Here is a 27,154-nt window from a genome sequence, read left to right as displayed (position 1 = left end):
CTCATCATCACTGGTCATCAGAGAAATGCAAATCAAAACAACATTGAGATACCATGTCACGCCAGTTAGAATGGCGATCATTAAAAAATCTGGAGACAACAGATGCTGGAGAGGATGTGGAGAAATAGGAACACTTTTACACTGTTGGTGGGAGTGTAAATTCGTTCAACCATTGTGGAAGACAGTGTGGCGATTCCTCAAGGACCTAGAAATAGAAATTCCATTTGACCCAGCAATCCCGTTACTGGGTATATATCTAAAGGATTATAAATCGTTCTACTATAAGGACACGTGCACACGTATGTTCATTGCAGCACTGTTTACAATAGCAAAGACATAGAACCAACACAAATGCCCATCGATGATAGACTGGACAGGGAAAATTTGGCATATATATACCATGGAATATTATGCAGCCATCAAAAATGATGACTTTGTGTGCTTTGTAGGGATATGGATGAACCTGGAAACCATCATTCTCAGCAAACTGACAGAAGAGCAGAAAATCAAACACCGCATGTTCTCACTCATAGGTGGGTGTTGAACAATGAGAACACATGGACACAGGGAGGGGAGCACTACACACTGCGGTCAGCTGGGGGGAAATAGGGGAGGGATGGTGGGGGGTGGGGAGCTGGGGAGAGATAGCAAGGGGAGAGATGTCAGATGTGGGTGATGTGGAGGAAGGCAGCAAATCACACTGCCACATGTGTACCTATGCAACAATCTTGCATGTTCTTCACATGTACCCCAAAACCTAAAATGCAATAAAATAAATGGAAAAAAAAAAAAAAGAAAAAGGCTCGACATCACTGATCATTAGAGAAATGCAAATTAAAACCACGAGACACTATCTCACACAAGTCAGAATGGCTATTATTAAAAGTCAAAAAATAACAGATGCTGGAAAGGTTGTAGTGAAAAAGGAACATTTTTACACTGTTGTTGGGAGTGTAAATTAGTTCAACCATTGTGGAAGACAGTGTGCCCATTCCTCAAAGACCTAGAGGCAGAAATACCATTCAAACTAGCAATCGCATTACTGGGTATATGCCCAAAGGAATATAAATCATTCCATTATAAAGACACATGGATATGTATGTTCACTGCAGTACAATTCACAATAGTAAAGACATGGAATCAACCTAAATGCCCATCAATAATAGACTGGATAAAGAAAATGTGGTACATTTACAACATGGAATATTACACAGCCATAAAAAGAACAAGATCATGCATTTTGCAGGGACACAGATGGAGCTGGAGGCCATTATCCTTAGCAAACTAACACAGGAACAGACATACGGCATGTTCTCATTTATACATGGAGCTAAGTGATGAGAACACATGGACACATAGAGGGGAACAACGTATACTGGACCCTCCCAGACGGTGGGAGGTAAAAGGAGGGAGAGGATCAGGAAAAGTAACTAGTGGATACTAGGCTTAATACCTAGGTGATGAAATAATCTGTACAACAAACCCCCAAGACATACATTTACCTATGTAACAAATCTGCACATCCTGTACATGTACTCCTGAAGAAAAGTTCAAAACAAAAAGTTCCCAAATACTCTCTATTCCCACAACACATACTTTATTCATTTAAACATTCACCATTCACTATTAGATTTAAAAATCTTTACTGAACCACCTTCACAAATCCATGTACATAAGAATACATATGCATAGAGTTAACAGTGTTGGGGAAAATAATATTCATATGACTGATGAGAAAAACAGATATTCAGTGATTTTTAATTTACTAAGAACATTCTGTAACTCTGCATAAGAAACTTTTCACAAGTTACTGGGAAAGATTATTACACACAAAAAAAATAAACGTTTACAATGCTAATGTGAGCTCTTTGGTATTTTGTAACTCTTAATTGGAGTATTTAGTAATGGCTTCTATTTTAATGACTTTTAATTTGCATTGAAATAAAACACCATGAATGCACAATGCAATTATTCACAAAAATATTTACTTAGTATCTATTATGAACCAATGGTGGAAATATAGCAGGGCAAAAGAAACAAAAATCCCTACCCTCAGAGAGCATACTTCCTAGCATGTGACACCCAGAAATCAAGAAAACAAGTCAAATCAGAAGTATATTGTTATTTGAAGCAATTAAGGTTATTTTGCTAAGGAAAGCGAGACTAAAAATACGTAAGTATTTTGCTTGTATTTTAAAAATTAAAGAACAAGTAAATCATAAAAATAGGGGGGAAAGGGTTATCTTTAAAGGAATGGAGAAAATACTCTATATGAGTCAAGGACAGAAGTGAAACTTTTTGCATATACTTTGTTTCATAGATTAGACTGTGGAACCATGTATATATTTGCATAAAACAATAATTATAAAAACCAAATTAATTTTAAAAGGCAATCCTTAACTAGACACATTATCTGAATAATGGTATAACCATACAGTTGGGAACTATGCTCACTGATTTTAATCATATTTGCCTACAGGGATATGTCCTATAAACAAAAAAAGAACTGCAAGAGAATTAAACCGTTTTTGGTAATTATACAAGTGGTTTTAACATTAGTATTCTTATCCTAACTAGTTATGCTGGTATTGTTAAGAATCAAAATTTTCAGTGATTGTAGGAAAATACAGGGGTAAGATCAATCAAGTTAAATTAAAACCCTGTAGTACTAAATTTGAATCATAAATATCAGACTAAATTCACAGTGTATATAATCTTTGAAAAGAAAAAGTAACACAAAATATTTCTTATTCCCATCCACTGAGAAGACATAGAAACAATGACTAACGAAGCACTGCTATAGCACTTGAATTGGGGGTCTAGCAGATACTGTTTCCCACTAAATAAAATTAAAGCTCCTTGAAGAAACAGCTGAAGAAAGTAGAACTCTGGGGCCAGATATGAACAAACTGGACATGGAACATTTTGTCATGGTGGAAAGCAAGAAACCTATCCAAGGCAAGGCTGTGCCTAAAGAATCCAGGTGCGAGCCTAAGTAAGTATCCACTGGCCAAAACTGGGACAATCTAAACAACAACAAAAAAGATTAGATAGCCTGAAGCTCATTTAAAATCGTGAGTTCATGATACTAAACATACACACAAGCATGCCTCTTGTTGCCTTTTGCGGATCCTTGGAAACTACCTAATTATTTTGAATATCTGTAAACAAGGGGAATCAATCAATGATTTTTCTTGCCTTTCCTATACAAACAGAAAACCAAACAATTGATATGTTAAAATGTCTCTTTAAAGAATATTCCCATTAATGAAAAAAAGAATAAAAATACTGGCATTTTTCAACCATTAATAAATTAATGAATCCCACCAATGATCAACAATGGCAGAGGAGATCACAAAACATTAAGGATGATGCCAAATTTTTGGGCCCACTCAAAGATTGTTATAATGCAGCTGTTTAAACAGCAACTCCATTGTAAACAACAAAGACGAGAGAGAAGAGATTTGACTCAAGCAGGAAATCGAGACTCAATTTTAAACCTGAAATTTATGATGACTACTAGATACCTAAGTGGAGATGTTGATGCAGTTGGATATTCGAAGCCAGAGCTCAGGACTCGATTAGAGGATATGTAAAAGCCTCAAAAATAGATAAGATAACCAAGAAGGTGAGTATAGATAAGCAAAGCGGTGTACAGACTAATTGTGGTTCAAGGAGGTAAAAAGGAAACCAGTAAAGAAACTGAAAAGCAGCATCTAATATGGTAGAAATAAAATAAGAAGGGCGTAGTTTCCCGAAGATGAAGTTTTTTAGAGAAGTGCTTTAAAAAGGAAAATATATTCAACTGTACCATGACACTAGTGAGTGACATGGAGACTGAGAACTGACCATTGCATAGCCACAGGGACATCACTAGTAAGCATAGGAAGAATAATTTTGGTGGGGCAATAAACGCAAAAGCCCAAGTGAGCTCAAGAAAAAACATGAGGAGGGAAACAGTACACAAGTCCTTTTGAGAGTTTTTGTTTTATAATCAAAGGAGGGAGGAATGAGGCAATAACCAAAGGGAGAAGGAGAGTCAAGAAGTTCTTTTGTTGTGTGTAAAGGTAAGAAAAATAATGGCAGGTTTGAACACATGAGTAAGTTACAGTAGAAACGGGAAAATATGGTTGCTGAAGAGAGAGTTGCAAAAGGACTGCCCTAGAGTAGAGATAGGGGATGAGATCAAGTACACAGGTAAAGAAATTTACTTCGGAAGAGCGCACACAGTAAGTTCACAGTAGTGGGAGAGAAGACAGAGCTTATGGACACAAATGTGGATGGTGAACCCCTAGTGGTTATCTGACTCAGACAGTCAGAGAATAATCTTCCCAACCCCAATCACAACATCTACAGTTTGTTGTTAGATCACTGGGATAACATTTTAAACATGTAACAAAATATGGGAACTAATCTAGCAATAGATTTTTTTTTAATTAGTGACCAAACAATACATAACAGGTTTTACAGTAATATAAAGATTTCTCTTCATTGTCTTCTACAAAAGAAAGTCAAAGTTTTAAAATATGAGAATCAAATGTTATACATCTCAGTTGGGGTAGTGGCTACATGAGTGTGTAGCTTTCAAAATTCATCAAACTATATACCTAAAATCTCTACACTGAATTGTATATAAAGTATAACTCAAAAAACTGTAAGCCATTAAGAATTTGAAGAAATTCATTATCTTACATAGGCACAATTTTATTCATTAAAAAGATACTTACCTTTAAAAGGTACTGCCCATCTCTTAGGATCTCTAAGAAAGCTAATAATTAGGAGATCCCATTAATTTGCAACAATTTTTAAATGTCTTTTTATCAGTGGAGAAAATAGAAGTTTAAATCTCACTCTCACTTCCCTCAGTGAGATTCAGGGTAATAACTATAACCCATTTCTTTTAATGTGAAAATCCTGTATCAATATTCAGGGAATACTGGCTTATTAGGGCCTTCTGGTTATAATCTACAGAAAGAATTTCATTTTCCCCATCGCCACACATATGCTCTGTAATTAATGTGGGACAGGTAAAGCTCAGAGTGAACTGGATAAGGGATAGAAAATGGAAATATAGGTCAAGCTAAATTACAAACCAACAAATGCCATAAAGGAAGAGTGCAATGCAAGGGATTACTTTGGCTTAGAAGAAGAATGATAGAAAAAAATACAAAAAACAAGAAACAGAGAAAAGATTTCACTTGAAGTAAATATTTAATCTTAAAAGATGGCCTGACAAGCAAGATGAAACAAGAAGAAAATGAGAGAAATCCTAAGGGAAATTCCTGTATACATATGAGAATACAAAATGTGTACAAAAAGCTGACTGTCAATAGTTCACTTTGGCTACAGTAAAGAGCACATAAAGAAACTGCACAGTAAATGATCATGGCTAGAAAGGCAGAATATGACCAGACTGTAAAAGACCATGAATGCCAAACTAAGAAGCCTAGACCATATTTGGAAGACTATGGCAGCAGTTCTCAGAGCATGGTCCCTGGACCAGCAGTATCACCATTGCCTGGGAATCTGTTAGAAACACAAATTCTTGGGTCTCATCCCAGACCTTCAGAATCAGAAACTCTGAGGGTGGGCCCAGCCATCTGTGTTTTAACAAGTCCTCCTGGCAATTTTAATGCATACTAAAATTCGAGACCATTGGACTATGAGGCTCTAGTATAAATTTTTGAGTAGGGGAGAGAATAACAAAATAGTATGTTCTAAAGTGTTTTAACCAAGTAATAATTGTCAAAATGGATTTATGAAAAGGAAAAGATTAGCAATGGCAAGACCAGTTAGAAATCAAATAATAATAATAAACTCAACTCAGAGAGGCAAGGCTAACAAACAAAGATGAGGCTGGAGCCCTGAGCCTTAGTTGTAGATAAAACAGTGACATCACCAATAAAAACACCACCACACTTAAAGAGAAATAAGAATCAGTGTTTTTAAGGAAGGCAGTGATTGGTCCAGCATGAGACTTTCTAAAAAGAAAAGCACAGGGAGAAAGCAATGTATTTCATTAGCACTCAGGACACTGAGTTGGAGATCTGCACAGGCCAAACATAAGAATGGAATTGTGGACGAAGAAAAAACAGAATTTATGCAGAAGTGATCATTAAAACCATGAGCCTGAATAAAATGTCATAGAAAGTGAAAGAAAGAGGCCCAAAGACAAAAATCTTACAGAATACATACAGTTAGGATGTAGGAAAAGTAAAATCAATGACTAGGAAATCAGAAAAGTAGGCAAGAGCAGGAAGAAGAAAAACCAAGCAGGTTATTTTCAATCCTATTCTCAACAACCTAAGACTCCAGTCAGACCAAATGATTCGCTACTGAGTAAATTAGTCCTCCTGGGGCTTGCTACAGTACTTTTCCCTGTCCTGCCCCTACGTCTTGGCATGTGCTACCTATCATCTAAACCCATGAAAACTATTCCCATTTCACAAAGTCCAACTTAAAGACTCTCCACCGAGCTTTTTTTTGATGCTCCCCAAACAAATGTCAATCACAAGAGCACGCCACGATTCATGAGTATTTTGCCGTAACATGTCTTGTGGTATACATACATGACATTATATGTCCTACTATACAGTAAATTCATGGGGCCTATATTCATTTTTTTAACCTGCCCATCTTTAATAGAGTGCTAAATATATAAACTAGAACTTCAAAACCTTACACGTGTTTTGTTTTTAACCAAGTAGTCACCAATGCCCTTGGTCAGGCCTATTTCCCAAGCCCTTCAGGGGGCCAAAAAAAAGAAAACAAAGGGAAAATGAGAACAAAACAAAAAGTGACATATAAACATTTTCACACATCCCTAATTAAGTCTAAAAAGAAATTTTAGGTACTTGTATGATATCAAAAAATAATAAAGGTCAGTTAGCAAGGACTGACAAAGTAAAGGGCTCTTAAATATTCTTATCAATTGTCTGTAACATTTTCAGGATCCAGGCAAAATATTCTTTAATTTTAAAAACTTCTCTTTATCCGATTCAGCCCTTTAGACCCAGTAAGATTATTAAAAGGCCAGTGGGGTGATACAAAGTATGTCATCAGTATTTGGTAGGACCAATGCTAAGTCAAGAACAATATCAGGCCAGACCCAGAAAAGCCAAGACAGAAAGTCTAACACAGATTTAATAAGCAGGGGAAAGAAGCAAGTGAATTACCCAGCCAAGCTCAAGATAAGACTCAAGATAACACTTGGTAGAGTCCTTAAGAAGGACTTTGTGTAATGGGAACAGTTATCATGGGTTTAGACGATAAGTAGCACCTGCCAAAATGCAGAGGCAGGTCAGGGAAAAAATACTAAAGCAAGCCCCTTGAGGACTAATTTACTCAATATGGTAAGATTCAAAACAAGCTACAGAAAACAAGCAGGGTATGAGGTCCTAGTGAATGAATTAAAATCAATACCCAGAAGTTTCCAATATTAACATTAACAGACCATCCAATATTAACAGAAGCCCAATTCAAGAATGTATGCAGAGAGCCTCTTTTAGCTTCCAGGGCTCAAAACTGAATACAAGTTAAAAATTAAAAGATTTTAAAAAGAACAACTGGAAATTATGCCTAAACATGTTATAAAGAATGAACAGTAGTTGGGATAGTTGGACTCTAATCCTAGTGCTCCTTACATGCACTATGTAACCTGAATAACTTAATCTCTCTAAGCCTCTGTCTCCTTATCTATAAAAGAGAGATAACACTTCTACCCATCTCAAGAAAGTATTGCTGAAGATAACGTGAGACAGCATAAATGTGAGGTTATATGAGGATATGAACTATTTATCTTATACCTCCCTGATATAGCTTAGCACTTTACCTTAGGACAACCCAAACAGCTTTCTAGAGCAAAACTGTCTTCTGAGACTATGTGGTCAGTGACTGCAGCAGTCAGTCCTTGGAGAAATTCCTACAGGTTAAATACTGGATAGGTTCATAGGAAAACTTAAACTATTATATAAAATTCTTCAGATATGAAAAATTGGTTACCTTTGTTTTGTGGCTAAAAACACAAAAGATCTACTCTCCTAACAAATTTCAAGTATATAATACAGTATTATTAACCATAGTAACCAGCTCACATTAGAACCCCAGAACTTATCATCTTATAACTGAAAGTTTGTACCCTTTAATATGAGAGGTGATGAGACTGCGATAATCATCTCACAATGTATACATATATCAAATCCCCACATCATACATCTTAAATATATACAATCTTTATATGTCAAATATACCTCAATAAAGCTGGGGACATTAAAAAAAGAAAAGAAAAGAAAAGAAACTTTGGGAAAGCCAAGAAATGTACTAATAAAAAAAATTCTAGAAGTCAATGAAAGAGTCAACATTACTTTAATATAAGAAAAAGTTTAAGCTATTTAAGTTTATTTCTAGAGAATATACAGACAAAAAAAAAACACCTGCAAAAAAAAAAAAAAAAAAAAAGGAATGGTAAGTTGCTGAGTGTTTCCGTCGCGTTAGTAAGAAAGCAAGCTGTACAACACAAAAAGACTCAGACTGATAAACCAAGCTGAAGTGAAGTCAGGCTTTAGCAGTAGCACAAATCTTAGAACAATATTTAGATCAATTTAATAACAACTTAGGGAGCAAGACAAAGATAAAGGTAAGTACAACTGAAGCAGGCTGACAAGCCATACGGTGAGGGTGATTATATGGCCCATTTGCTTAGGACAGTCCTCGTTTACACCTTTGTCTGGATGTAATTACTAATAGCACTCTCTTTCACTCTCAAAAATATCCTAGTTTGGATAATAAATTATATGGCCATCCTACCTATAATAACAATACAAGGCTAATAATGTTAATGTTACAGTAAAAGCACAATTTAATTCATTTGTGAAATGGGAATAAATAGGTCTGTACTCATCAAAACTTAAACATCTTTTAAGGTGAGATACTATGTGAAGTGTCCTAAACTCACACAAAAAAATATATTAGATAACACAGTGCTGTGATGCTGAAAATGCTGAGGGGAGGAGAGGGGAGACAGCAGGACTGGCAGTACCGTCAGGCTGGAACTGAAGAAAAGTGCAGAAGCCCGGTCCTGTCCTGATTCACACTCCTATTCCCACTCCCCTGCCCACTTCCGGTCTATAACAAAATTTAATAGGAAATTCTTGTTGACGGAAATGAAAAATTATTGAAACAGAAATGAGAAATAATTTTTTGATAAAAATATGTACTTACCACATAGTCTAATGAAAGCAAAAATAATTTAGGAAAGGGGCTAAAAGATTTGCTAGTTGAAGGAAGGGTTGTGGCAACTCTCGAAAAAAGGCAAAATTCCCAGAAAAAGGCAACTCATATAAAAAGCCACCAGGCACGGTGGCTCATGTCTGTAATTCTAACACTTTGAGAGGTTGAGGCAGGTGGATCACATGAGCCCAGAAGTTCCAGACCAGCCTGGGCAACACGCTGAACCCTGTCTCTACAAAAAATACAAAAATTAGTCAGGCGTGGTGGCTCACAACTGTAGTCCCACAGCTACTTGGAAGGCTGAGGTGGGAGGATGGCTGGAGCAGGCTGCAGTGAGTCATGTTCGTGCCACCGCACTCCAGCCTGCGTGACAGAGTGAGACCCTGTCTCAAACAAAAAAGGCAAAAGGCACTGACTGGGTTGAATGTTTCAATGCTCCATGATACTATAAAATATTTTCAGAAGTTTTTGGCTCTTCATACACAGATCTCATACTCCAGTCAGTCATTTTCAGTTTATAAATAGGTTGCATTTAAGAGTATATATCCACTATGTGAAGGATATCTTTCCACAGAAACTATGTTAGGCTGTTTAACGTCCAAGTTCACCACAAAAACCTATTTTATCTGTATGTAACTGAACTATATACAACCAATGGTGTTTCTCAAATGGCCTATGACTAAGGCAGCCTCAAGAAGAGGGAACCCACTATAATAAATCAGAATTCCACCACAGACATGAGGTAGTCTGGATGGTAAGAAATAGTAGGATAAGAGAAAGTTATTTGGTTTCTACGGTGGTTGCTTTGAGGGACAAGTAGATACATGACTAGAAACGATCTGGGAGAATCAGCTCTTATCAAATGCCATTAAAAAAAAATAACAGCAGTATAGTAAACAGGTTACTATAATTGTCAGGACACAAGGCCATAAGTACTAAACCAAATAAATGCTAGGATCAAGTAGAAATGACACAATTTAAATAAGAAATATTCTAAGTATAACATAAAATCATGAGACATTTTCTTAAGATCTGTCTCAATAATGTGCACAATGATTGTTAGTCATGTAGGTTACATAACCATCTTACTTTAAAAAGCAAAGATCCTCCCCCCATAAAAAGACAAACAAAACCCTGCTTTATAGTAATTGAATGTCAATGACTTCCTTTAAAACATAGAAAGAAATTTTTAAGGTGGAACTTGGCAAAAGTAAAATCACAAAGTACAGGAGCAGAAAACAATGTATCTTGCAAGAGCATCATAGTAGTATTTATAAATACTGAGATTATTTAAAAAACTACAAAAGTATAATACAAAACAACTATAAGATTTATCAAGGTACAAAGAGTACCTTGACCCATATTTTCAAAGACCTAATCATAAAAAAATAAAAGGTCAAGATAAAGAGCTTCCACCTACTACCAGTGTTTAGGTTTAGTGGTTCTCAAACTTTATCAGAATTGTCCAGAGGACTAAAACGGATTGCTAGGTTTCATTCCCAAGCTGCTGATTTAGTAGGGTTGGGGTGGGGCTCAAGAATTTGCATTTCTAACAAGTTTTCAAGTTAAGTTAGTACTGCTTGTCAAGGGAGTATACATTTATTTACTCCTTGAGTAACTTCTTGGAACTACATGAGCTTTGTTTTCAGCTACTTCTTTCCCTCCTTTCTCACTCTATAAACTGAATGCAAATTATTAGGGTGCCCCAACCTTTTTCTGTTTAATACCTTGCTTCTAAAGAATGTACTGAGCGCCTATCTCATTTTGAATAAACTATAGTTACGTATAGGTAAACAAAGAAGAGGTAATCAAAATGAAAAACAAACATATAATGCTCAGCCTGCTTTGGTGAGTTGCTAAATATCAAATACCTTACACATACCGTGAAAGATGACTTCCACCTACATAAGAATCTTCCTTCCAGACTCCTCATTAATGGTGTTCAAAATCATTACTTCTTGGGTCTCTTCAGATCAATAGACATCCACACTCCAGATATATATTAAATTTTAAAATAGAATTTGCAGCTAAAATATAACGTCATAATGGCAAATTTACTGGAAAAGGTATTTTTCAAAAAAAAAGTTTAATCATGTCTTCCCTTATCAAAATAATATCCACATTTTCTGCCTCACTCATTCTCTGCTTTTTTTCCCTAAATTAATATAAATAAGTGAGCTCTGTTCTATTTTTTTTTTTAATGCAGTTTCGCTCTTGTTAGCCAAGTTAGAGTGCAATGGCACAATCTCAGCTCACTGCAACCTCCGCCTCTCAGATTCAAGTGATTCTTCTGCCTCAGTCTCCCAAGTAGCTGGGATAACAGGCATATGCCACCATGCCCAGCTAATTTTGTATTTAGCTGGGTTTCTCCATGTTAGTCAGGATGGTCTCAAACTCCCAACCTCAGGTGATCTGCCCACCTTGGCCTCCCAAAGTGCTGGGACTGCAGGCGTGAGCCACCATGCCCAGCCTTGTTCTATTCTTACATTATCACTTCTTACAAGTATCACAAATGTCAAAGCTAACTTTAATCATAAAATGCACAGTGGACATCATTAAAAGGTCAGCAACTGAAGTGCTATATGAAGAAACGTGCAAACAGTGACCATGCAAATTAAAGAAGAATAAACACTAACATTAGCAAGTGTCTCTGGAACTTGCTTTGAGAAATTCTCAGAGTTGTCTGTTCTTATAAAAATGGAATAAAATCTGTGTGACTTATAACATGGCATTGCTTTACAATTCATTAGCACAGTGGTCTCCAAATTTGGGTTGCCCACACTCAACAGGAATGTATAATCTAATCCACTTGAGATTTTGGGAAAATATTAGAATTTACATTTACCTTTATCTCATTTTTTCAATTTATATTTTTGTGGGTATTTCTTTGCTTTTTTTTTTTTTCTCTTTTTTTGAGACAGTCTCGCTCTGTTGCCCAGGCTGGAGTGCAGGAGCACGATCTAGGCTCACTGCAAACTCTGCCTCCTGGGTTCATGAGATCTTCTGGCTCAGCCTCCCAAGCAGCTGGTATTACAAGCACGTGTCACCACATCTGGCTAATTTTTATATTTTTAGGAAAGACAGCATTTTACCATGTTGGCCAGGGTGGTCTCAAACTCCTGACTTCAAGTGATCCTTTTCCCTCAGCGTCCCAAAGTGCTGGTTTTACAAGCATGAGCCAATGCACCCAGCCATATTTTTGTGGGTATTTTAAAAACATGTAACATTAGTACAATAGTTTTAATGTGTTTATATGTAATATATATACACACTACTTATATACAGCTATTTATTTAAAAATTTTATCAGGAAGCACATACTCAAAAACGTATTTTTCTTTTTTTTTTTTGAGATGAGGTATCGTTATAATGCTGACCTCAAGTGATCTTCCTACCTTAGCCTCCTGAGTTTGCTGAGATTACAAATGTATGCTGCCACCCTCTGCAAAACCTGAAGCATATAAAAACAGTCTGAAAGAATATGAGTATGATAATATAAAAACAGTGTGGAAAAATGTGACAGTTGGGCCACTTTTGGCCTGTAGAAAGTCATTCTCTTTTTTGCTGCGATCAGAAATGTTAATTGATTCAACAATGCTATTTGAAGGATTGTAGTTGAACCACAGGTCTCTTCACATTTGCATCAAATCTACCAGCCATCCTTTACCTCTTCCTCAACTTGTAAATCTGTTCAGCAGAAGACTTAATTCTATATCTAAGAATCCTTAATATTTTTCATCACAGAATAATTTTCTGTTAATATTCCAACTTCCCCTTAACATTTACCTTTAAGATAAAATGTTTTCATAAGAACAGATATGAAAAAATGAAGAATTCCAGACATTAACTTTTTTTTTTGAGTTCTCAATAGCAGTTCTGTAGACTAGAAGAGCTGCCTACGACCTATGTGCCCTCTGCATTAAGCAATGATATATCTGGGGTACACAGACCTCTTAACCTCAGATTCACTCTCCCACCAGCTCTTTTGTGTTTTCCACTATCGCTTACTTTCTTGATATCCACAGATCACATTAGCATTAATCTGCTGCTTTCTCATGTCTTTTCTCACTTCTAGCCTCTTATGTACACAATGATTCTTTATTACTTCTCAGTTTTCAGGACAAGTCGATATGTGTTTTTTCCATGAAATGACTAGATGCCTTTGTTTATCTTTGCAAAGCCAACATCCAGCTCACTGTCTGGCAGACAATAGGTGCTCAATAAAAGACAGCTGAACTGAAGTTTGTTTCTTCAGCTCTTAATTGTTTTTCTGTTGTTGACAAGTACTACAGTCACCACAGGCTCTCCATGGTCACTTACATACCCAGGCCATTCCAAAAGTCTGATTTCCCAATATTCATTCAATAAACAAACATTTATTAGATGCTTAAGTACTCTTTAGACATTTATAGCCAAGATTTACTGCCAGTAAAATTTAATAAATGCAAAACAAAAGCAACAAATTAAACAAACGATGTTCAATTTATCATTTGCTAAAATGACTTTATCTTTGATCAGATGCTGAAGTAAGTTTAGTGACAGTTCTAACTAGTTATGTTAAAGTCACTAAAAAACCTATATGGCATTATTTTGGTAGCAATTATCAATTTTCAGGAAAAAAAATCCAATTAAACAAAAACTGATTGACCACTTACACTATACCAAACTTAAAAGACAGTTTGTATTACAAAAGTTCCTTGTCAAACGAACTTAAGATTTACCATCCTTTTGAAGATTAATGACCTACATTAACATAGAGAAACAATACACACTAGAAATCAAGAACATGGGCTGCCTAATCTATGAAGCTCTGTTTCCTTCTCTGCATATAAGATAATAAGAGTCGATTCTTGGCTAATAGGGTTGCTATAAGGAGTCCATACCATAGTACCTGCAAAAGTGCTTACACTATGGAACAAACAGTAAATGCTCAATAAGTGTCATTTTAGCATATAAATTTATAAATTTAAGTCTAAGGAGTGCTACAAAACTAAATTAATCCAGCATTTCCCAATTTATGGAATTCATTTTCCTATTGAACACTTATTAACATTCTCTGCTACGTTAGTTGTATGCTGATTGCCATTATTTTCCAGAAAGAATTAAAGTCTCTGTTTTTATGGTAACAAGTTATATTGACTAAACAAACCATGAAATTATGAAAATTTCAATATACAGGAAAGTACCTCTAATTTAAGAGGAAAGTAGCTGTAATTTAACAGACAGCAAGACTTCTCTAGTACCTATGCCCTTCCCTTACCTTTGCCCTGCTTGTTCTTTCACAAGAATGTCAAGTGATCCTTAATTACACCGGTACATTTGTGCATGTAATCAGAGTCACAATTCACTGCAAAGCACTACTCAACAGATAACTTTTAATCAGGCTTTAAAATTCTAAACATATCCTCTTACAAAGATGAACACAATAGGTTTTACTGTGGGTCATTTCCAAAACAAAGCCTTTTAAAGGAAGTTTTATAACTTTGCTGCTTTTATACTCTATATTTCTATGGCTGGAGAATCTCCCATCAAATATTTCTAGTTAGCAAATTATCAAAACAAACTGTGGTAAGCAGTCTCTGAAATGGCTCCCAATGATCTGCACATCCTGAATTCATGCCCCTGTGTAACCGTCTCCCCATGAGGGTTGGCTGGGCCTAATAACTCACTTCTAATGAGTAGAATACAGCAAAAGTGATAGGACATCACTTCCAGCATTAGTCACAAAAAGACCAAGACTCCACAGGCTTCTCTCAGAGCTCTCACTCTGAGACAGTGAGACAAAGGGCTGAGGGAAGCCCATTGTCATGTTATAAGTTGCCTACAAAGAGATCTACATGGCAGAAAACTGATGTATCCAACAGCCAGTGAGGACCTGTGAGAATAACAGCTATATGAGTAGGTTCTTAAGTGGATCCTCCCCTAATCAGGCCTTGAGATGACACAACCCCAGCTCAATCTTAATTGCAGCCTTGTGAGAGACCCAGAGCCAGAAACCCACCTAAGCTGTACTAAGATTTCTGACCCACAGAAACCACGAGATGAGAAATGTGTGCTGCTTTAAGCCACTAAGTTTTGGGATAAACTAATATACAAGTTAAAAGTTAACCTTAGAAAACTTCAGCAATAAATAAATGTATTTAATCTTTTGGACACAATACCCCAGATCATTCAAAACACACACTGTTCGATTTTAAAATACATTTCCTTCTTTTTTTTTAACCCTAATTTTGCCTATTTTCTTAAGTGACTCTCCACAGATACATCTGTGTTGTTAACTAAGCTTTCCAAGAGGTATAAAAATAATGGCAAAGGTATTGTGAAGGCAGAATACCTAACGTAAAGAATACTAAAATGCTAGTTCCAATGGACTTCTCAGATACGCAGGTCTTAAAGTTGGTTTTGTTTATATATATATATATATATATATATATATATATATATCTCAAACTGTTAAGAAAACAACCTCTAAAACTACCTATTCCAGGTGGTAAAATGAAAGAGAATAAATAAAAAAAAAAAAGAGAAAAGGAAAGGAACGAAAAAAATGTTAATTCAAAGAAACAGAGGGAAAGGTAAGAACAGAAGACAAAATGCATACACACTAGAAACTATGATACAACTTTTCAGTCACAAAATGAGCAATAACAGTGTGAACGCCACTGCTATGCTCAGGGCAACAAAACCACTAATTTCTCTTATTTAAATAATTTGTTGATCAAATACCTACACTTTACAAAATTTCACTAAAATTGACAGAACATGCAACCTTGAATGCAATCAACATCTCAATCTAAACAGGTCACAGATTCTGCACACACTGACATCTAACCATTACTATGTTGGCCCAGAAGACAATGACTTAGAGAACAAAAGCTTTATAACCTATTCCTGATCTGAAACACCCTAGCACTCCAAATTCAGTTTTAGCATAGCCCTGGAAAGTTACCAGATATTTATTCTCTTATTTGCCCACGTACTGTACACAGGATACGCTTTAAGTATTACCCTCACTTTGCCTACCATCCCATGGAACATTACAGCCCCCATCATCTCTACTGATAATGATCCCCCTTCCCCTGCTTATTTATTTTGTTTAGTCTCCTTCCCACAAGCCCTACGAGAATGTTCATCTAAAGGCACAGATTTTGTCTGTCTTGTTCCTGATCTATTCCAAGCAACTATTTCAATATCTGGTATAAAATAGTACATCAGATATTAGCTCAATATTATAGAAATAAAGAATTTCTCATATGATCAAAATACAGAGTGTACTAAAGAGAAAAGAAAATAAGTTTTTTAGCCAGAATTTTCAAATGCTAAATGTTTTTCTTAATTTTTTTTTTTAGAAAAGCAACATTTCAAAACAAAACCAAAAAAAATCACAAGGAATTAAGTACTTTAAAATTTTGGCTAAGGTTTCCCATTAAACTTATAAAGTTTCCTAGTGAAAGCCAGTAAAGGTCCATAAAAGAATTACTGTTTATTTATTTTAAAAAGACACTTTAACAAGAAATACAAATCAAATGGGACCTATATTGAAGTTCTTGGACCAAACTAGTCCAAGAACTGCAGAATTAATAATTCAGCCTTTAAAGCATACAAACACATCAGACAGAGTCTAGATCAGTGCTGTATAACAGAAATAAAATGTGAGTTACATACCTAATTTTGTTTTCTAGAAGTTACACTGAGTAAAAACAAGGAAAGTGAATTTTAATATTATATTTCATGTAACCCAATATGTCTAAAATATTCTCTCAAACAGGTAATCAATATTTTCAAATTAGATATTTAGCATTATTTTTCTCATATAAGCCTTCAAAATTTCAAGTGTGTTTTATGCTTTATAGTACACCGCAATTTCAAATGCTCAACAGCCAACTATGGCTAGTGGTTACCACACTGGACAATGGATTTCTGTATTCTTTTAGGTAACAGTAAAATATAAAGGCATGTTGTATTTGCATTAAAATATTAAGAGAAATATAGAAATATATCTTGTTTTAAATATTAAAATTCATATCAAATAATTCTAAGCTCTACTTTTTAAACATAAGTTTTACTTAGTTCTAACTTTTATTACAAAATGCCTAGAATTCCACTGAAATTTAAAAGACTCAATAAGACTTCCAATGAAATACAAATTACACAGCCATGTATGCTTAATTTGTTTCACAGAGTGGTAATAACACTTTGTACATATGCATTTTAATATCTGATAAAGGCTGGTGCATGCCCGTAATCCCAGCAGTTTGGAGGCTAAGGCAGGAAGACTGCCTGAGACCAGGCTTTCGAAACCAGACTGAGCCACACAGCAAGACCTCATCTCTACAAAAGTAAAAAATTAAAAATTAAGGAAAGTATATCAGATGAGGTAAAAAAAACATTAAAATAACTTATAATTCTAAGAATAATAATTTAATCAATGACATATTGGCTGTCAACTATCTGCAAAAGCTTCCTTAATACTTTCTCTTATATATATTATGTGCAATTTTAACCGCTTTTTCCTTTGAGGAAATGTTTAATGACTCAGGAAATGTGGATTTTTGCTATTTTTCATATTTAAATATTTTTGTAATTATGGGGTGTTATGATTTCAATGTTTGTCCCCTCCAAAACTCATACTGAAATTTGCCATTGTGACAGTGTTAGGAAGTAAGAGGTAACAGGGAGGTTTCAGGAGGTAATAGGGCCATAAGGGTTCAACCCTCAGGAGAGGAACTAATGCCCTTATAAAAGGGCAAGTTAGACCCCTTTTGCCTCTTGGCCCTTCTGCTGCTTCCAACCAGTAAAGAGAAACTGTCCTTCCTCTGGGGAATGCAGCATTCAAGGAGCCATCTTGAAATCAGAATCACCAAATCTGCCAGCACCTTGATGCTGGACTTCCCAACTTCCACAGTATGAGTCAATACATTTCTGTTCATGATAAATTACCCAGTCTACAGTGCCCTACTATAGCAGGACCAGACTAAGAAATATATGGATATATCTATATTATATATTAATATATCTTATTTATGTAATGATCATATATGTATATGTTTATATTTTATATATGAATATATTAATATATAATTGGAAATACATTTGGTCTGTCCTGGGTTCCAGGCACAGAGATCCTAAACACCTTGAAATTTCCTGATAGGTGTGAGTCTTTTGAGTTTATGCTAACAAAGTGATTTAGGATGGGACCCTAAATAGCTTCAGGATAAGGTTGGTTACTAGAAAGACCAAGTAATTAGAGGGCTGTAACTTTCAGTCCCACCCACTGACTTCCAGGAAGATTGAGCTCTAAAACAACTCTGTTACAAGGTTCAGGATTGGAAGAGCTTCCAGGCTGGTGAGCAAACCAAAATGCTGGGAGGGTGGAGAGGAGAAGAAGACACGGAAGCTCTGTGAGCATTGCCCCCATTTCTTTCCCTGGGATGTTCCTGACTTGTATACTTTATAATAAACCAGTAAATGTAAGTAAAGTGTTTTCCTGAGTTCTGTGAGCCATTTTAGCAAGTCACTGAACCTGAGAAGAGGCTCAGGTTTTGGGTTAAAACCTAAAACTGCAGAGTATTCATCTACTTAACACTGTATACACTCGGGAGTTGACGTGGAATTTGTTTAACAAAGCTAATCCTGCCATACTGTAAATGACTAAAAAAATGTACAATAATAATTTTAGAAAGTCTCTTTGGCTTAGAGGATAAATTACCTCTATAAATAAAAGTAATTTACCTCTATAAATTACCTCTATTTTATAAAAATATGGGAGAAAAGGAGTAATGATAATGATGTGAGAATGAATTATCCACTCAATATAATAAAATGGCCCACAATAAATGACTAGTTTACAGTTTTCTAATAATGGTAAAGCTCATAATAATCCATCAATTTTACTTCACTCACTCTTCCTTATGACCAAGAGAATATATACTTCAAATACTTTTTAAGTTGGAGGCTCTATAAGATAGAATTATCATATAGTCTGTTTCTATTATTAAGAAATAAATAAATTGATCTACTCAGAATCAAAAGTCATGATTTTGGTATCACTGGTACTGATTGAGCTCTAATCAAAATGATTTTAATCAGAATAAAAAGCAGAAATCAACTGATGCAGAGACATTAAATATAAGACTGAAAAATTAATATCTGATCTAACAAGCAATTAAAAATCACTAAGTTTCTTAGCTATCACACTCTCAGAGTGACAATCATGATGGATTAGAAAAGAAAAACTTAGAGACAATAGTCTAGATGCATGATAATAAATACCTAGATTAGAACAGAAGAAGCAAATAACTAGAATAGATAAGAGGTAGTGAAGAAAGGAAGAAAGAGAAACAAATTTTAAGAACACAAGAGCTTAATTTATAGCAGGGGTTGGCAAACTATAGCATGTAGGCCAAATATAGCTGGCTGCTTTTTGCAAATAAAGTTTTATTGGAAAACAGCCAAGCCCATTGGCTCTTGTATTGTCTATGGCTGCTTCACACTATAGTGGTGGAGTTGAACAACAGCAACTACGTGGCCCACAAAAGCTAAATATTTACCACCTGGCCTATATTTGTTTCCATTCATTATAGGACTGCCATAATAAAGTACCACACAGTGGATGGCTTACAGCAATAGAAATTTATTCTCTCACAGATCTGAAGGATAGAAAGAAATTCAAAACCAAGGTGTGCACAGAATTATGCTCTCTCAAAGGCTTTAGGGGAGAATCTGTTCCATGCCTTTCTCTTAGCTTTTGCTGTCGGCAGCAATCCTTAGCATTCCTTGATTTGCAGTTACATAAAACTAATCTCTGCCTCCACTGTCACAGAGTCGTCTTCTCTCCTGTTCATATGGTGTTCTCCATATGGTGTTCTCCTCTCTTAGCAGAACACCAGTCATATTGGATTAAGGGCCCACAAGACTCCAGTATGACTTTATCTATCTGCAACGACCCTATTTCTAAATAAGGTCACATTCTGAGGTGCTGGGGTTTAGGGCTCAACATATGTTTTTAGAGGACACATTTCAACCCGTATCTTGGCCCTTTACAGAAAAAATCTGCCAACACCTACTTTAGAAGAATAAGAATTGATAAGTAGGCCCAGAGATACATCTGAACAATGAGAGATTTAAATGGTAAAACTGGGATTTGTTTTAAACATACTAAGTTTAAAGCAACAGTAATAGCTCTCTAAAAACATCAGGCAGAAAGCAATACATATAGGCCAGGGATCTGGATTGTCTTACAGAGAGAGGAATCGGAAGTAACCTGAAAACGGATGGGCATTCTCAAATAAACGTTTTGTACAGCAGGCCAAGAACTATCTTTAGAGAATGTCTCCATTAGACAACAATGTTACTACAGACTGTCACTGTTACATCACGAGATAATAATGTAGAAAATAATATAATTTAGTATTATATAATCTGAAAGAGAAAACTCAACAGTGACAAACCCAACAAAGGAATTGAAGTGGCCTATGACCAGGAAATTTGGTTAGAATGAGACAACACTCAAAGAAGACAACTTTCATGGAGAAACTAAGACAGAAATCAGACCAATAAGGGAAATAGGAATGCTTAAAAACTAAAGACAGTAGGTACAGTGAAATACCAGATTGGTGGCCTCCAATGAACCACATTTCCTGGTTATCTATATCCTTGTAAAATCTTCTTCCACATAGACTCTAAGCTTAGCTAAATGACTTGTTTTGGCCAACATATTAGCAAGCATTGGCAAGCAGATGCAATGATAAACACTTGCACATGGGAACTTGCCTTCTTGGAACACTAACTGCCATGCTGTAATAAAGCTTGGGCTAGGCTCCTGAATGATGAGAGGTAACACAGAAAGAAATTGTGCAGAATAAGAGGCCATCTTAGATACTCCAGCCCCAACAGAGCTCCCAAGAGATTGCAACTTCCACAGTGACCTCAGCCCACATCTAAGGGAACAGAAAAACTGTCTAGCTGGGCCGGGTCAACCCACAGAATCGGGAGAAGTAATAAACTGTTGTCATTTTAAGCAACTATTATTTTGGAGTGATTTGTAAAGCAACAGTAGATAACATACAGTCAGAATAGGATACATGTTTGAGAAATACAAGAACATGAGAGTGAAAATTTTTAAAAACTGGGAAGACTTATATCCAAATGGGGGGAAAACACAAAAACCATGTAAATATTTATAGAGGGTAAAATTATCATGTTAAAAAAAAAAACTAAAGATGTTGAAGATGAAGGCAATGTGCCACACGAGGAAAGAGAAATTTTACAACTAGAAACAGAAATGCAGTCACTCTGTTCTATGACAGTAGCAGGGAAAACATTTCTACCTACTTCATCACTTTCATCTACTTCAATTCCACCATCTTTGTCGTCATCCATTTGTTTATGTATTGTTTGAAGAGCTTCTAGACTAAATCTGTCTTCTTCTGTAAAGCATGGTGGACTCAGTGACATGCAGGGATCTGAAAGAGAACAAACGGTAATTACTAACTTGCCATACCAAAATAAAGGCTATAATTACTGTAATTAAAAAAAAAAAAAAAAAAAAAAAAACAGAATTAAACTTCAGACTAAGAGGCTTTAAGATGTCTAGGAGAATATTCTCTATATCAGAAGTATAATATATGAACACAACTGACTAAAAATAAATCCAATTTAATTAATATTAGCCAACTACAACCAGGAGTTATGCCAGTATTAACTTCAGGTTATCTAAAATCTCCACATGTTTAACCATTTCTTCTTATTGAACCTGAATATTTACTAATCATGATTTACTAATCATTCCCCCCCCAAAAAAAAAACGATGGTTTCCATCAAAAAAAAAAAAAAACTAAAAAAAAAAAAAAAAAAAAAATCACAGAATACAAAGTGCTCTGTTTGCACAATCCAGTTTAATCAAAATGATTCCCAGAAAATATCACCCAAAAAAAGGAAAGGAAATGTAGAATAGTCACGTGACCCTTTTTGTTTTCATTTTTCTATTTAAGATAATCCAAGAGTCTACCCATATTTCAAAATAACTAAGTTCTTAGATTCAACAACAACAACAACAACAAAGAAAAGAAAAAGACTAATCAGATTTTTAAAAATCTTGTTCTTCATGTTATCTTTAAGATACATTTATTGGTCAGACTTCTCTCAGTGGAATATATGTAAATCCTCACATTCAAGTTGTCAAAAACTAAGTTAGAAAGCATGAAGCATTTTTCAATGACTTAAAATTAGACTGATGGAAATCACCTCCTCTGCACATAACTAGTAAACAACCTACATATCAAAATGGAAAAGGACAGCCAAAGCTTCACTTACACCCAATCTGGCTGACTGTTGGACTGACAAATTCTAGGAACTTACTTCTCTTCTACCAAGTCACTAAAATAATATTCCTTTAAAATGTCATCAGAACCACATATATTTCCAGAAATAGTATGGCCTAAAAGTTGAAAGTGGTTAACATAAGAGAGGGGATAGACACAGTTTAGTTATCTCATCAATTGTTAAGTCTATCATCTGGCCCTACTATGAATGAGCTGTCATCAGTTACTTGTGGACAAATCACTTGTCTTTGTGTCTTAGTTACCTCATCCATAAAATAAAGCAAGTAGCAATGCTTACTAAGATCTATTGCAGCAAGAAGGGCCTAAAGAATATCTAATTCTGTGCTTGGGGAAAAAAAGCTGGGAGAAGAGAAGCCAGTATTTGAGGCCCACAGATAATTTTATTTTCTAAAAAATAATTCAAACCAATATTACCTAACATGTTCCAATTACAGCTGAAAAAATATTTTCGTGATTTAACATTTTTAATAGTTTTAATTCAAAATCTAATTTTAATTACTTTAGCCTAGGAAGGAAAGTAAACAGAAGAGAAAGAAACTATAAAAATAGGAAATGTAATTATAAATTCTGTGTGATATATGAACATGTTTACATACAAATATTTAAACCACCAGTCAAGATCTGCTAAAAGCCAAGAACCTACAGGCATAATGGTCTATTATAATCCCTGATTCACAAAACAATCAAGACCTTGATATACCCATAAGTTTGAATTTATCTGCAATTATTTAAAAGATCCAAAATAAAAGATAAGATCTCAGGTATCAACACAACATATAGTGTAAAGATCTGTATATAACATGTAATTGCCTCCAGCAGACCTATTTTTTACACATAGTTTATTCTGCTAAAAAAAAAAAAAAAAAAGGAAAAAAAAGTGAAGGTGTTCACTGCAACTTGTACATAAGGAAAGGGCCAGCAACTCTCACTCTGATTAAACAGGCTTTGTTGTTAAAGTCTGTAATAGGAGTCAAAAGTGAGGGATGTACAACCACAGGAAGCTTTAAGAGAAATTAGGAGCAATATGACTTGAAAAACTCATATGAAAATAAAATTGGTAACTATTTACTTAAATAGGCATATTTCAGAAACACTTATTAGCTAATCTAATAAATACTGTCTCTCAATTCTACTTCAAGATGTTATTAATACTTCTCCGTAAAGTCTTTCATAAACACTATCTCCTAGTGATCACTCTCTTCTCTGCACTCCATTCAATCTACTCCACAAATAATCTAATAGGCACCTAACATGTGCCAGGCACTGGAAATAACATGGTGAACAAAAGAGACAAAAATCCTTATAAAACTTATATTCTAATGGGGACTATGAACCTAACAAGATAGATAAGTAAATGGTGTAGGCATGTTAATAGTGGTAAATATTAAAGAGAAAGTGAAAAGCAGATATGAAATGTCAAGGGATTTGAAATTTTTAATTATATCTTCATTTTCTAATAATTCTACCTAAGTCCTCACTTAATGCTATACTTGATTAATCTTTAATTGCCTTATGTGTCATTTTTGTCCATATAATTATGAACAGAGCAGGGACCATGTTCCTCCACTTCTCACATAATACCCAGGACTTAGGTGAACATATTTTAAGCCTCTGATAAATTGTTATGTCATATATTAACCAAATCACAAACTTCTAGGCTTCTATCCTGTGCAAGGTAGTGACAGGCATTAGGAATTAAAGAGATAGGGAGTATCCAAAGTCAAAGCTCACAGTTTAGTGAGGAGGAGGACATGTAGACTACTACAATGTATTATGTTAGGTAAAAGTTTTCTAGAGGTAAACTTGAGGAACTTTAAATCAGCTGTAGTTGATGACCTAGAGAAGAAATAAAAGCATGCCTAGAAGCAGCATCATATGTTCAGTGACATAAAAAAATACATGAACATTCAGAAAATTGCAAGTGGTTTACAGAGACACCAATACACAGAAAGCAAGATCAGGTGGAGATAGCTAAAAGGCTGGATCTCCAAAAGCTCTGTTTTTCATACTAGAATATTTGTATTTTTATCCTAAAAACTGTGAGAAGCCATTAACGGATTTCAAGGAGGGGACTAACACAATCAAATTCATTTAAAATCTGATAACTCTGGTGACAATGGAAAGGGACGATGGCAATTCGCCAGATCCCTCTGGTGACAGTGGAATACGATGGTGGCAAGACTGAAAGACACAGCTGACACTCATTCTGGCAGCACTCTACAGACCATGCCTCCAAGGAACAGAAATGGTAGATGATGATTCTGCTCTAGGGTTTGGTGTTTTGCCAAGTTGGAGCAGCAGAAGGAAAGACAGGAGCTGAAGTTACGGCAAGAGTGATCCATTTCTTCACATAAAATTTTATTTCCTTTGAAGTATGACTTAAGGCTGTTACAAATCTAATTTAAAATAGCTGTGAATTCTGAACTCTATTACCTATTCTAATGTCTCTTTTCACTTCTTAGTTGTTTACCTTCTAGGTTAATTCACCACATGTGATCGTTTTAACTCAAATTAGCTGGCCTATATTTATTCTAAAATATACAAACTGCTTAAAAAAAAAAAAGAAAAAAGGTCTATGCCTATAATTATAATCATTTCAAAGACAACTGCTAAAATACCAATCTCGTTCTCCTTTGCTTGTATTTTACAGACACTTTCCTTAGCTACCCAAAATACCCCAGTATACATCAGGTACTCAATACCAGTACATCATCCTCATCTAAACAGAATTCACTTGCTAATTTAAATATGATATGGGGTGCCTATAATATGTCAGGCTCTGTACTTGGTGCTGGGCACACAAGGCAACAACTAAGACAAATGTTCTCCCCTCATGCTCTCACCTTGTGTTAAATGCAACATGGTGTGACACAGCTTTTGATTTTATATGCTAAGCATTCTTTCTTTTCTCTGGGTTAACGGCAGCACTTTGCACTGAGGGAAAAGGAACCAGTTGCAACAGAATAATACCTAACCCAAGTCAGCTATCAAAACCATTATTAAACTCCACCTTGTTTTCCTGTAATTAGAGCCAAATGCTCAGTATGGTTCTAAAGAAATGAAGTAAAATTAATTAAAATTATTTCACCCATTAAGAAATATCTACGACAGGCCGGGCACAGCGGCTCACACCTGTAATCCCAGAACTTTGGGAAGCTGAGGCAGACAGATCACCTGAGATCAGGAGTGCGGGACCAGCCTGGACAACATGACAAAACCCCGTCTCTATGAAAGATACAAAAATTAGCCGGGCATAGTGGCACACTCCTATAGTCCCAGCTACTTAGGAGGCTGAGGCAGGAGAACTGCCTGAACTTGAAAGGTGGAGGATGCAGTCAGCCAAGATCATGCCTCTGCACTCCAGCCTGGGCGACAGAGTAAGACTCCATCTCAAAAAAAAAAAAAAAAGAAAAAAAAAAAAAAAAGGAAGAAATATCTACTACCTTCTAGAAACCAATACTATCTTATGTACATAATTTATTTTCTGCAACCTGTATGGGGCAAATGATATCTCTACTTTCCAGATGAGGAAATAAGACTCATGAGTAACTTGCTTAAGATGACGCTCCTAGAAATGACAACTGGGATTCTAAGTCTTCACAACTCCAAATCCATACTCAAGCATCAGTATAACGAACATAAATGGGTCAGTGTTATCAGCGTCAGAGAATTAAATACTGCTATCATAGATACTGCCAGTACCTGGCTGAGGAGCCAACTACACCAAAAAGCATAAAGGTGCCCAATGGGAGGAGATCATCAGACACTTGCAGAATAATACTCACAATCTAGAATACATATCTATACTTCCTGCCTTAGTTTTCCTTTAGATAATATATCTCCACTTCAATTCACACTCCCCTTCAACAAACCATTATATTAAGTATATTATATTATATCATAACTTTACCCTAAACTTGATTGCGAACATGCATTGTAGTAATTTTTTATTCTCAGTATCTACCACAGTAAGTGACATATTTGTTGAATGGTTTAAGTATATGTAAATTAGAGACCAATGGAATTCACTTCCAAATGCAATTCATTTATGTAGCAAATATCTAAATGCCAGACTTTAGGTTAGAAGCCGGGTATACAAAAGGTAAAAACAAACAAAGTTAAAGATGGCAGATGCAATGACAGATATAAGTAATAAATATATAATGGTGGCAAAACTAAGGGAATGGTCATGTCTACATGCATAGCAAGAAAGGCTTCAAAGAGAGAGTGACATTTACATTGATTCTTGAAAGACGAGCAAGTGTTCTCTAGAAAGATCGGTACAGGCAAGAATATAAGCTGTTAATGATTATTATATAACAAAAAGGTAATAATAACTATCAATATGGAGCATCCTTGTATTTATATTGCATAAAATATACATATATAAAAATTAAGTATTACACATTTCACTTTGCCTACGAAGTAGGCATTATTCCCATTTAATTATATAATTAACAGAAAAAATATAAGTGAAGGCCAGATTATGGAGGGATCTACAGATTCTCCTAAAGTGACAATAAAGGAGAAAAAAAGTTAATAAATTATTCACTGAAAGACCTAACTTGCAGTTTCCTCCATTTG

At 35.3% G+C, this 27,154-nt stretch overlaps 1 protein-coding gene across 5 annotated transcripts in view; it reads right to left on the bottom strand.

The window, feature by feature from the left end:
- STIM2 (stromal interaction molecule 2) overlaps positions 1-27,154 on the bottom strand; it is a 165,034-nt gene that overhangs the window by 83,858 nt on the left and 54,022 nt on the right. For 4 of the 5 annotated variants that reach the window (XM_032273671.1, XM_032273656.1, XM_032273659.1 and 1 more), the window contains one exon: positions 21,561-21,691. In XM_032273671.1, coding sequence (XP_032129562.1) covers positions 21,561-21,691 — 131 coding nt within the window. Of the gene's footprint in view, positions 1-21,560; positions 21,692-24,301; positions 25,717-27,154 lie in introns of those variants that run through there. The other variant, XM_032273674.1, reaches the window with a different exon arrangement.

This window comes from Sapajus apella, unplaced genomic scaffold (genome assembly GCF_009761245.1).
Source record: "Sapajus apella isolate SASKATOON/1434 unplaced genomic scaffold, GSC_monkey_1.0 scaffold5, whole genome shotgun sequence".
Lineage (NCBI taxonomy): Eukaryota > Metazoa > Chordata > Mammalia > Primates > Cebidae > Sapajus > Sapajus apella.
The sequence above is the reverse complement of the archived record's forward strand: the minus strand, read 5'-3'. Positions and strand labels throughout refer to the sequence as shown.